This window comes from Montipora capricornis, chromosome 2 (assembly GCF_036669925.1).
Source record: "Montipora capricornis isolate CH-2021 chromosome 2, ASM3666992v2, whole genome shotgun sequence".
In the NCBI taxonomy this organism is placed as follows: Eukaryota; Metazoa; Cnidaria; class Anthozoa; order Scleractinia; family Acroporidae; genus Montipora; species Montipora capricornis.
In genome coordinates, this window is record NC_090884.1 from 33,554,744 (window position 1) to 33,567,243 (window position 12,500).

Sequence of the window (12,500 nt, forward strand, 5' to 3'; positions counted from 1 at the left end):
TGCAATGCAAAATTTCTTTGAAAACGGGAATGCAAAGCAGCTTGTCGTAAAATCGAGAATAGACCCATGCCTTTCAGTCCAAATTACTGCTTTATAGCTCTGCTGTCGCCAACAGGGTTGGTTGCACATCGAACTACGTACCCCATGAAAGATCGAAGGTTCGGATCCCGGCGGGACCAAACCTCAGGAACTTAAAATAATTGAGGAGAACGTTCACTTCTGTAACTGTATCTGCAAATAGGTTGAAACATTCAGGTCAGTCTCTTCGTTGGCCCTGTGTCACAAACCTAGTTTATAAATTCTGTGGGACCTTAAGGAAGCTCGAAAGGGTTGTCTACTGGGCGCGCTCGCGTAAGCCACACACTGTAGTGAAGCTGAATAAAAACGTGACTAGAAATGGAAATGTGGCCTGAATCTCGAAAAGCGGAAAAAAGTTTTGTTAGATCTAAGACTTGATGAGCTTTATCTTGATAGCTCGGTTACCCGATCCGGTAATCCAACTCAGACTTGAGTTGAACTCGGAATCACCGAAGACAAATCCAAACACTAGCAAGAGCGGGATTTGAACACAGCAACTGCATGTCAATCTGGCGCCCTAACCACTGGACCACGATGCCACCTAAGGGAGACAGCAGGAAGAGAACGCTAAACAAATGACCTCATTGGCAAACGCACTTGAAGACTGCGTGCCATTGCCATTCTCGTCAACGTCGCTCTCTTTGCTTGAGCTCTTCAATACTGCACTCGTACCATCCTGACTACATTCTTGAACTTCCCGTGGATGCTCAATTGGATCCGGTTGTCTATCGCAGACTGGTTACAGTTTTGAGGTGGGATCGTTCGTTAAGGCCTGCATTGGTAATGATACGGAGACAGATCATGAAAAGTTCGCCAACATGGAGGCAATAACACATTTTCCTCTTCTTCCTTTAAGTAATTTCCACAGCTTGTGCATTTCGTAGAGAAAAGGCCATTGAAGCTATTTAACCATCTCTGCAAGTCAAAATGATACCAAATGTAACTTTTTCTGGAAGGTCCATCATTTTTATTCACAAGGTTCAGGTTCAAGTTCAATTTTATTTATCAGGTTTGTTTATTTACAGGAACATCTGAACAAGTTAGACTTTCTTTCAACCTTGTAAATTTAAAATGGAACCTAGTTATCTGTTTAACTCTGGCTGCAGTAAGTTCCATCCTCGCGTACTGAATAATTCCTACCAGTAAAAAAAATTGGGGTTAACGAGGTAATTTTTGCCATAATTAAACGAAAGTGTTAATGACATAAAAGAAAATGGTATTGACCGTATCGTGTTGACGCAGTAGGCGGTAATTCACATTCCACCATAACAGAACCCCTTACCTGGCACGAGTTTCATCAAAGCACTAATGACCAAGTACTTGCATCCGCCGGCTTCTTTTTTCTCTTTTTGGCTTGATATTTTCATTTTATTATCAATAAATATTTTGTATTTTCATTATTTTTTATTTTTCGCGATGGCGAAAAAAAAGTCAGGTGGGTTCTGGAGAGATAAAACCAAGTTATCGACGCAAATAAACAAGAACACACGTTTTTATCGAGTATGTTCTGTTTCCTTGTAATCTAACTTAGTGACAGTATAGAAGAGACCTCGATTCTCTGAGGCTCCAAAGTAATTTTATCAGTACGAATTTTGCAGCTGCTTTCTGATATCTTCCTTAAAAGGAGCTCAGTTTACAAACAGGTTGCAGAGGCCAATCGAAATTCCTACTATTCTGTTTGGTTCTTGTGCGACAATATTGTTCTTCAGTTATCTGTACATTCAGCCTATTTATAAACTACCTCTTGTTTCTTGAACAACAAGAATTCTTAACAGATAAATAAGATATAGTATGAACCAAAATTTCGTTCATCTCACCAGGATGCCTCGAATTTGTGCAGTTGGATCGGTGGTGGAGTAGTAATGGAGCATTACAGAGGTGGCATAATCCGTAATCTGAAAGTTGAAAAACAAGGAAAAAGGACAATTTAAGCAATTGTCTCTTTTTGACACCTGAAAACTTCAGGTGGCTCCACTGAACGGGATTCGAACCTATGACCTCTGCGATGCCAGTGTAATGCTCCACCAACTGAGCTATAAAGCCACATAGTTGGGAGAAGGTTTTAAATTTGTTAGGCTGATGTTTTCCCGTGAAAGGATTTGTTGAAAGGAGGCGGCTTGGTCCAGTGATAAGGACCTTTTGTTTCGTGCATGCGGTTGTGCCGGGATAAAATCCCATTCTAACCTCTGGTTTGGATTTGTTTCCCGTTGTCCCGGTTTCAACTCTACCACGCTTTGTAAATAGCCAACTGGTTGCCTCCTTCTGTTAAGTTTGAATTGGTTCTTTCAGATTATTAAAAAAGGGGTGCCTGTAAACTAGCTACATAGCTAAGTGTACTTCCACTATAAACAAAGCATTTTTTACATGAAAGAAATGTACATATTTGAAGTGCGTGCTATTGAAAAAAGAGAGAAATGACTCTTCCACTTGTCTGGACAATTAAATCAATCTCTCCTATAAACGTTGGAGCCAGCTAAATTTTTCACATGCCTATAAATGGCAAATGCTTAAAAATTGTCCAGGTAAGTACGAGGATCATTTCTCTCTTCCGTTTTCCGTGAAAATGCGAAACCCGTGAACACTACAAATATTTATGAAATGTTATTGTGTTTCAAGGAAAAAGCCAAACGCGCTAGAAAACTAAACCGCCACCAGTTCTGATTGGTTGCTGCACAATTAGAAATGTCAAAATCAAATCAAAGTGTTCACGGTTTTCGGATTCGCACAATAATGTTGTTGCTGTTGTTGTTGTTGTTTGTTCAACCACTTTTTTGTGGCGTTAAAGTTTCCGTTGCCGTCCTAATTGCTTTAACTTCCTTCACACATACTTCAAACTTCTCCTCTCGTAAGGTACAAAGGGAATTATGACACCCGAAAAGTTTCGGGACTTTCGAAAATTAGGCCCCTGCTCCGAGAGGTTTTTTCCGGGCACCCAAATTTCCCTCTCTCCGGTTTTCCCCTCTCCTCAAAAACCAACTTACAATGTGTTGTGCGTTAATTGATTTCTGTACATTGTCCCCAATTACTTCCTTAGTTCCTTATGATAAAATTGAGTTCATAGAGCGAGTTTCAATCGAGTGTCGTAAAACCAAAACCAAGTAATTACTTTGGCCAATCAAAAAGCACGGAGACAATCCAGTAAACCAATCAAAACTCGAAGTAATTACATGTAGCCACCGGCACAAAGCGCGGGAAAATATGCACGCGCGAGCCACGATTGGTTTTGGCTTCACTTATGATTGGTCGAAAAAATGGCGCGAGAACTTTGAACCCCATCACTGAGCGAAGTATTGCAAAACCAAAGCAATTCGCTAATTACTTTCAACACAATAGCCTTTTTCACGGTTAGGTTTTCTCATATGCATTACAATATAACCTAGCATGTCTGTGAGGCAATTTCGGGCTATTTTGTAGTTTTAACCCGAAATTGCCTCGCATCCACGTTCGATTACATTGCAATGCAAATAAGAAAAACTAACCGTGAAAAAGGCTATTGAAAACTGCTCGAAAAGTGATGACTAAATTACCTTTCTAAACACAGCATGCCGTGACTGTGGCCAAGGTTCCTACATTCAACAAAGAAGTGAACCAACATACAGTAAGAAAGGAAGACTGAGATACTTCAAGCGGGTACCAAGGGGAGGGGAGGGTTCACAAAAGGTATGGAATGTTCAGAATGCAACCTATTCTTATCATTAAAAGTCCCGGCATTTCTCTCCCAGTGAACCCTTCGGTTGTGCGAGGCCGGTGTCGAAATGGAGACTCGATGTTCCATACAGAGTGCAATTATTTTTTTTTTATCTATTAAGGGTCTGATGAAGTTAATTTCTCTTGTTAGCAAACTACAATCTTTTTTTTTTTTAAATCACCTCTTTTTCCAGCAAATGACTTTCTTGTAATCCTCTGACTACAACTTGGTCAATTTCTGTCATTCGCACCACAATGATGGCCTTGAAGGTCTCTGGAACAACCACCTAACAAAATGTGTCAAAAATACTAAGACATACAGACACCTGGGGTTTCTGTATGTCCTAATGGACATACACCGATGTGAGATCAATCTGTGCGCATTTGCCAATGGAAATCCTACTTGATGTTTGACCTGACAAAAATGAGGAACAACTGTAAATCATAAGGAACAAAATAGCTCCTATGTAGGAATGAAAACTGAAGGAAAAAGTTGATAAGTGCGGGTGAGTTTTTCTGGTGATTTTAGTGATTTGTTGATTTGGTGAGGCTCCGGCTTATCGTCCTTATCCGAGAAGACTTGGAAGTCTAACCATTTGCAGATGTAGTTACAAAGGCAGCACTATCTCCTCAGTTATTTAAAGACCTTGAGTGCTGGTCACGACCTCCCGCGTAACAGCCCGGTTCTCAACCAACTGAGCCACCGGTGCGCGGTTGGTCGATCCCTTGTTCCCACCAGATTAATCTACCCACTCTTACATTTAATATACTCAAATTGCTGATGAAAATAGCACACATTTAAGTTGCCAATTAATAAAGTTGATTTTGTTGAGTACAATATTAAATTGTGTTGTTTCTATCTGTCAGTCTCCACTTCTATGTTACACCTTTTAAGAGTAATGACAAACGTTAGACATCTAAGCTTTGCTTGCAATTTGAATTTCTTTGGGAATTACTGATCACTGGCCGCTATCTCCGTCCCTGGTAGGAGTTTCTAATTTTCCAATAATTGATTGTAGCATCTCTTTGCCTTCCCAACGAGAAAACAATCATGTTCAAACGAATTTAACAATCTTCAAATAAGTTACTTCTACAATGATTAGTACATTGGTATTTAAAGAGATACTGACCTCAAAAACCAGATGAGCACCAGTATTACAAGTTGACCTTGACAACTCTAAGAGAGGGTAAAGTGTTTTACAGTCTTGTAATGCCTTTTGTAAATCCCTAAAATGAAAAAAAAAATGGCAGAATGCTTCACTGCCTCGATGTAAGATCTAGTTTGCAAGAATTAGGGGCTTAGTTCACCTACTCTTCTTCTCTCACCTGCACCAGTTGCTTCCTCTTTTTCTTTTCTTTTTTCTCTTTGGAAAATTTTATTGTGACCTCCAACGGTAGGAGGTACCTGTATTTTGTTTTATATTTGTTAACTTTAATTTGGTTCAAGTGTAATTTAGTTACTGCCATTATTGTTTTCACTTTAGAACCAAGCTCTCATAAATTTTGCTTATATGATTTTCTGTGTGTTGCAGAACAGTTTGAAATTAGGAAAAATCAAGCAAAATTGGAGGTTTTAAGGACCTTCATGTACATGTGTCTGTAATTTTACCCATTTAAGGACGGTGCCTACTTTTGTTATTGCGCATATGTTCTGCGCATCTCCAGATACTCGGATTTCCTATCGCCGATGCTAACTAATACAGGGATATTTTTGTGGGGTTTAAAACTATCCGGAGAAAATAGATCTTAGTAAGTACTCTTGGTATCCAAAAAGAAAATTGGGGGTAACCATGCATTTTTGAGAGATAATTAAGCTTCAATTTGCGAAAGAACGCCATACATTGCTTTGTATTTTAACCCTTTTCTTTCTGAGTTTTTCTGAAGGTTTTGTTTACGTTTTGACATTGCTATAGAAAAGCTCTTTGTTTCTTGCAAGCTTTCAAGAAAACCTCTAAGACCTATACATTTTCTTAAAGCTTTTTACAAATATTATTCACGAATTATCTTTGAAAAATGCGTGGTTACCCCCAATTTTCTTTTTGGATTTCAATAACAAATGTTAAGATCTACATTTCCTGCATAATCACACACCGGGGCAAAAATATCTTTAATTAGTAGGCACCGTCCTTAATTTCCTGATTTTGCTTGGTCTTAGACTTTTTCCTCCATGCAACTTGTAAAGTTTTCCATGAAGAAGATGACTGCAATGAGCAAGACTGCTTCTGAGTCCACCGTACAGAGATTCTAAAAGCTGATGTTTCGAGCGTTAGCCCTTCGTCAGAGTGAAACCAAATTTTTGTATACTACTTCCCCACCGACCCAGCACCACAGTTTCTTTAGAAACTACCCCCTTCATAGACCCTATGCAAAAATGGCTGCCTTTAAATTATTCTTTTGTTCATTTTCAAAATAGCCCAACTAACCTCGTTTTTGAGACAAAAATTCTAAAGAATTTGTTATCCCGAACGAGGTTAGTTGGGCTATTTTGAATATGAACAAAAGAATAATTTAAAGGCAGCCATTTTTGCATAGGGTCTATGCTTCTGAGTAAGATGAACTTCGTTTTTAAATTCAACCTAACCGGTAAGTCTTTTGAAATAATAATAATAATAATAATAATAATAATAATAATAATAATGGAATTATATATAGCGTTTATACATCGCTGTTCTAGGCGCTTTACAAGGTAAAAAAGGACATAAGAACATAATTCATCAAGTTTTTACCAGCTTACATATACCACAACTGTACATATCAAAACAAGCCCGAATTTTAAAAGGGAGCTTGTTCCACAGTTGGGCGGTAGCAACCTTAGGGATAACTGTATTTTGGTTTTGGGGAGTGGGTTATAGACCAGTGCCGGTAACCTGTTGCATTTATCTTCTTCACACATCAAAAATGTGCCAGTGCGGGTAATGTGCTGCTCAGGCAATCAGCCAGATATTATGGTAACTTTGTTTTGCCTCTTTGGATATGTCCAATTTGCTGTCTGGATTTGGGCCTCAACCAAGTTTAAAAAACAAAGCTTACATTTTTGCAACAATAATACTTATTGCATTCCACACATGTTTGTATACTATTAGGCAAATCTGAGCAAAATCAGAAACAGGACAAAATAATTCTAAAAAAGCCTTTAACACCAACAGTTATTTATTTACCCTCTTAAGTTGGTCTTTGCTTTCTTTGCAGTAGTTGCTCCATCGAAAATTTGTACAGGTGATGATCGGTGTCTTTTTAGACATGACAGCGCCTGCTGGGCTTCTGAGGTGAGCTATTTATGGGGAAAAAAAGAAAATTACAGGGTTTTTTTCTTTTGGTTTTTGTCTTATTTCTTTGCTGAAATTTTTCACCACAATTGCTTGTAACCTCGCAATCTGATTGGCTCATTTGACAACGCTGACAATGCTGCTCGCATCATGCTCACGTCAATGTGCCATGCAATGTAATGGCCAATCAGGAATGCTCATTTTGGGAAATAAACCGAGCATGCTCTTTCTTTGCATCAGGATCTTGGTCATGCCCTGAAATAAATATTTTCTTTGAAATGAATTTAACGTTGACATTTTGTCCACTGTGATAACGAATATCATTGTCGATAAGAGTAAAGACACCGCTGAACCACGTTTGATGTGTTAAGTTCTAAGCGACACACCAAACACAAAAATAGCCAACAAAAAATAATTATTCTCTTATTTTTGGGCATAATAGCTGACTAGCCTCATTCAACTTCTTTCAATTTTTCTGTGCTAAGGAGGCTAGTAAGACTTATTTGCACAAAGATAAAAAAATAATGACGAAATTTCTTGCATTTGGTCAACAATAAAATATAAATAATATTAATATTATTACAATGATCCCCTTTCTTTCCCATATACCAAAGAAAGGCCTAATTTCCCCAATTCTGAGCATTTTTTTTTTGTTAACATGGGAGACAAATTACTCGTTAATTTTGGCACGAAATTCCAGCGTTAATTTAAAATGCACATAATTTTAAAATTACAATGTTGGCATGGCAACTTTTCCTACAGTGCCAAATGGTGTCTTATGAACGTAATTTGTTGCCCATGATATTAATAGCTGATCAAATGGTACACTCGTGAAATTAGGAAATAATTTCACTTGTGTTTTGTCCAAAATCAAATCATTTCCCTCGCCAAATTATTTGATTTAATTTGTAATTTGCAATGGAACAGGAAATCACACTCAGGTAGTCGTATTGAGTCGTTTTCAGTAATACTCTCACTTTTACTCGCTGTGTTAGGTCATTTTAGGTCACCTTTCGATACCGTTGTAGCTCATTTTAGATAACGTTGTAGCTCATTTTAGGTCATTTTAGATCATTTTAGGTCATTCCTCGTTTTAGTAACTACGTCAGAGAAAAGTGAACATGTACTGACCAAATAAAAATTATTTGCATGAAGTGGGCAAGATCTGCCTAACACTAAATAAAACGTTCAACACCAGAGGTACCTTTTCATGCCAGTCATATGTTTCTAGAAGCTTGTCATAGAGAGCAGTTCTATCCTCAACTGGGTCTAAGCTTAAAAGACCAGTATTTCCCAATGAAAGAGATCGGCTTTCTGATGAGGAGAGTCCATCACTTGCTTTGTCTAAGTCACTATTCAGACAGAAAAGTTGACATACAGCACAGTTTCCTTTAGTAACAGGATTTAACGTAAGGTCAATGAACAAGTCATGCAAGATTATGAATGTCAAATCTTGGTAGTGGTTAGGGTTAGAAAGTAGCAAATGTATTCCGTGGGAAATAACCGTGCTATTTCAAAATGTATATCCTCTCCAGAACATGAACATGTCTGTGCAAAAGAGAAGACTTTTACTATTACCTCAGCACTTTGTAGACACCAACAAGATTTTTCCTCAAGGTTTGAACACTATTTACTCCGTTAATAGACTCAGAGGTATCACTGGGTGATTGATTAGTTGCACAAGGGTTATTTGCAAGATCCTGAAAAACTTTGTTGACCGTCGATCTTAAATGATTCGCAGTCGAAATGCAATCCTCCACACTCTTCGCTTTATCCGCCATCTTCGTATTTAGCCCTGATACCGATAGCCGCTGACTTAATCGACACGTTTTTCCTTGAAAGAAAAATAAGACATTTTAAACTATTCCTTAGTTCTGCGAATAATAATGGTTCTTGTGTTCAGACAACGGATTGGTAAAAATTCATTTCTCGAGAATACTCACATAGAGGATACATAGAGTACATACAATCAACGAATGAAGATAGCGGGCTCAATTTCATGAATAAGTTAGATGCCTGGTAGAATCTGCCTGGTAGAAATCGTGCTAGTAAACAAAAAATTGAAAAAAACTATGTAGGTCTTGCGCTAGAATGGTCCAACTTTGGCCATTTTCGGCCATTTATAGAGCATATTTTGGAACTATGAAGTTTAAAGAGCGATTTGCGTTTTGTCTCTGTTTCTTTACTCTTTTATTGCCCTTCCTCTGGATGCGATGGAACTTATCGGATCAAAGATATCCGTTGCAGCTTTCAGTTAGTGATACTCAAGCTCTTGTAGATGGAATGGACTTCAACAGAATTGACCACACACATCGGCATCAAAGATCAAACGACATAGAACTGCGATCGCCCTCGGAAGGAACAGATTTTAAAGATCAAAAAGGGAATGCTTTAGTAAATAGAGACACGTGGAACAAAGAAGGAAACAACGTGGACGCTAGGGACGACGTTAATCAAAAGGATGACACAGATTACGAATACGATGATCCATGGCTGTTATGGACAGGCATGGTGAAATCAAGACAAATAACTTCACCAACAGATAAGGAATCTGTTGATATTATATTGGATGCTATGATGTACAAACCAATAATAGCGGCAGGTGTTGGTTACAAAGGAACACAATTGAAAGCCACTTTAATTCTTGAAGGAAAACAAAAGGTTGTTTTCAAGCCTATGCGGTAAGGCTTAAATAAATGCTCAAGCTTCTCTGGTGGGGCATTAATCCGGAAAGTACAATTTTTCCACTTCACCTTGATTTTTTTATGTTTGTGTTTTATGTTTGACTAATAATTTGAAGCACTTTTAGGCTCAATTCAGAGCTTGTTCTACTTTGAATCATAGTGATTGTTTGATTCATAATTATATTTAATTATTAGCTTGTTGTGAGGAGGCAGACAAAAATCAACTTTATTTTGATTTTGTTCGTCCTGTAAACTTCTAAAAGACCTGACCTTCCTAGTTTGAAGTTTCAGCTGTCTACTCGGCCCAACCCCCCAAGGGCTGACCAGGCAAGAGAGTTTCTCTCATCTGGCCCTCTGTTAGGGAATTGGGGCGAGGAGATGGCTGACACTTCAGACTAACCACTTTCTCAGCAGCATTATTGTTATAGCAGTTGCTGAACATACAAAGCCACTGTATGTCACAGCCCAACACTATTGGTAGGTGGTCTGAATTCTTGTTGCCTTCAAATGCAGTTTAAGGCATTACATTTTTTTGCATACCGTATGTAATAGTCGGGTAGAGCATATACCCTGCATTCATACACTGTAAGAGAGGACTGTGCAGATGATAATTTCACTGCTTGGATGAGATTCAGTAGTCATCACCGGATGTTCATTATTTATTTCTCTAGTCCATAACAAGTAGCTCCTCAGGTGAAATGTCAGCCTGGTTGCAGCGTTACTTGTGATGTTTTTTGTTTTGTTTTGCTATTAATTGACAGTGATCTTACATTACCACCCAAAAGCATTTACCCATTTGGATGAAGTGGATTCTCATCTTTGCATCTTGTTCTTTACCGAGTACACCTTTGGGTGGAAAGAATGCATAATCATCAATCTGCAAATCTGCCACAGCAGAACTGTGGGAAATGGGTAAATACTTTTGGCCAGTACTGTAGTAAACTGGAGAGAGATGGAGGATGTTGAGCTAGATTTCATCATACAGATTGCATGAAACATTCCTTCCAGGTACACCAGAGACTATATTGTGGAAGGAACTCCCTATTCAGGATTTGACAGACACAATGGAGAAATAGCAGCATTTCATTTAGATAGGTACAAGGAGCCATATACTTTGTATCATCTTTACCTTCTGGGTAATCTACCTTTATTCATTAATGCACAAGATTGTCCAATGAAATAAATTCATTTGCTGAGCTGGAAATTCAAAGGCTACCAATTCTTAACTGAGACAATGGTCGCAAAATAGCTAAGGAGAACGAGCTGCATTGGCTAGACATTGTTTTACATACATTTTGTCAATGTTCAAAGCATTTCCCGAACATATTCTGTCAGTTTTCCAACGCCCATTTTTTACTTTAACCTGGTCTGAAATCTTTACTATGCAAGGTTGTACAACCCAATCCTAACCCTAGAATCTATTCTTAGACCAAATAATTAACCCTTGCCCAAACAGATAGTTTTGGCGAAACCACTTACCTTATTATAGCAAATTAACTATGCACTTTGACGACGCGATGAAAATTTACGTTTCACTAAATTAACGTGAAGTTTTCAAAAGTTTCAAACTGCGTTTTGGCTTTTGTGAATAAAACCTTCGAAGACAAGTCCACGGATGTTTCTAAGTTTTTTTTACAGCCAAAAATTTTGTTTTAAAGCCTAACTAGACCCTATCACTTCAAGAGATCTTTCAAAGTCTCAGTTTGTTGAAGTAACACGAATTTGCTGGACTTACAAAATCTCAACATGCGTATGTCTCATGGAGAAAAAGAAGCATTTACAGTAGTTAGCTTTTAGGATTGCTCAAATGGATCTAGTGAGGAACTAATAAGGTTTTGTAATGAAATAAAGGTGCTTTAAAATAACAATGTTGTAAAATAGCGTGCGTTAAACTTACATCGACATTAATTAAGATACATTAAATTAACGTGAATTTTGTAAAATTGCATTAATAAAGTGCGTTGTTAATTTCCTATAATAAGGTAGGATGCCAGCTAACTAGCACCATGACGCCCTTAAGATCTTGATACTTCTAATACATTTAACCGATGGCTAGCACTTACCGTGCTTCTAGCATCTCGGCCTTGAGAGTTAGCAAGAGGACTCATTGGCAATATTGTGACATTGATAGTACTGAGTTTTGTAATCCTGCTATCAGGATATTGGGTTTTTACAGAGCTCCACCAGTAGTTGGAAGGAAAGTCAATTTAGAAGAAGTGGAACCGATTGGAGAAAAACGACTTATGGATACATTCTTCAAAGAAGGTGAGAATGGCACAGAGATATACAAGCACACAACACAATTCCTCCTCACTCTTACTAAAAACCTGTAAGTAATATATACAATATGAGGGGCAGATCTGTATCACATTTACAAACTCGAGGTGAAGCCAAGAGTTTGTAGATGCGATACAGATCTGACGCTGATGCTAAACGTCAGCATTGATATGTTAATGTACACTACATGTGGGCATTTTTGGTGATTCAAGACATGACAGTTACTTTTGAAAACACATTGTTCGTGGTTAGTCTTATGAAGCTCGTTTCATCCCGACCAAGGGACTCATCAAAGACCTTTCTGCTTGGCAAACTCGTTGGGCATCACGCCCAAAGTCCCGTTCGCTAAAAAAAATGATGACAGCAATCTCGCTATATATCTCATAAGGATTCCAGACCCACAAATTCACAATAAAGTTGACAGGACATTTTAACAGGAAAAATCGAAAGAAACGTCTACGTAAATGAAGAGAAATCTGTATCAGACATTGATTAATAAAACATTTCT

The 12,500-nt window shown here is 38.1% G+C and overlaps 2 protein-coding genes across 2 annotated transcripts in view; one reads left to right on the top strand and one right to left on the bottom strand.

Annotated features, from left to right (window-relative positions):
- Nucleotides 1-8,978, bottom strand: part of LOC138019399 (mediator of RNA polymerase II transcription subunit 27-like) — a 9,618-nt gene extending 640 nt beyond the window's left edge. The window contains exons 1-8 of the mRNA XM_068866175.1: nt 8,610-8,978; nt 8,236-8,383; nt 6,924-7,036; nt 4,896-4,992; nt 3,948-4,052; nt 3,606-3,644; nt 1,896-1,973; nt 1-993 (exon numbers count right to left, since the gene is read on the bottom strand). The exon at nt 1-993 is cut by the window's left edge and continues 640 nt beyond it. Of these exons, the coding sequence (XP_068722276.1) occupies nt 844-993; nt 1,896-1,973; nt 3,606-3,644; nt 3,948-4,052; nt 4,896-4,992; nt 6,924-7,036; nt 8,236-8,383; nt 8,610-8,812 (933 nt within the window). The 5' untranslated portion in view covers nt 8,813-8,978 and the 3' untranslated portion in view covers nt 1-843. The remainder of the gene's footprint in view (nt 994-1,895; nt 1,974-3,605; nt 3,645-3,947; nt 4,053-4,895; nt 4,993-6,923; nt 7,037-8,235; nt 8,384-8,609) is intronic.
- A 6-nt stretch (nt 8,979-8,984) lies between these two features.
- The window catches only part of LOC138019391 (glycosaminoglycan xylosylkinase-like), a 10,554-nt gene continuing 7,038 nt past the window's right edge, over nt 8,985-12,500 (top strand). Inside the window, exons 1-3 of the mRNA XM_068866165.1 lie at nt 8,985-9,712; nt 10,724-10,810; nt 11,874-11,980. Coding sequence (XP_068722266.1) covers nt 9,123-9,712; nt 10,724-10,810; nt 11,874-11,980 — 784 coding nt within the window. The 5' untranslated portion in view covers nt 8,985-9,122. The remainder of the gene's footprint in view (nt 9,713-10,723; nt 10,811-11,873; nt 11,981-12,500) is intronic.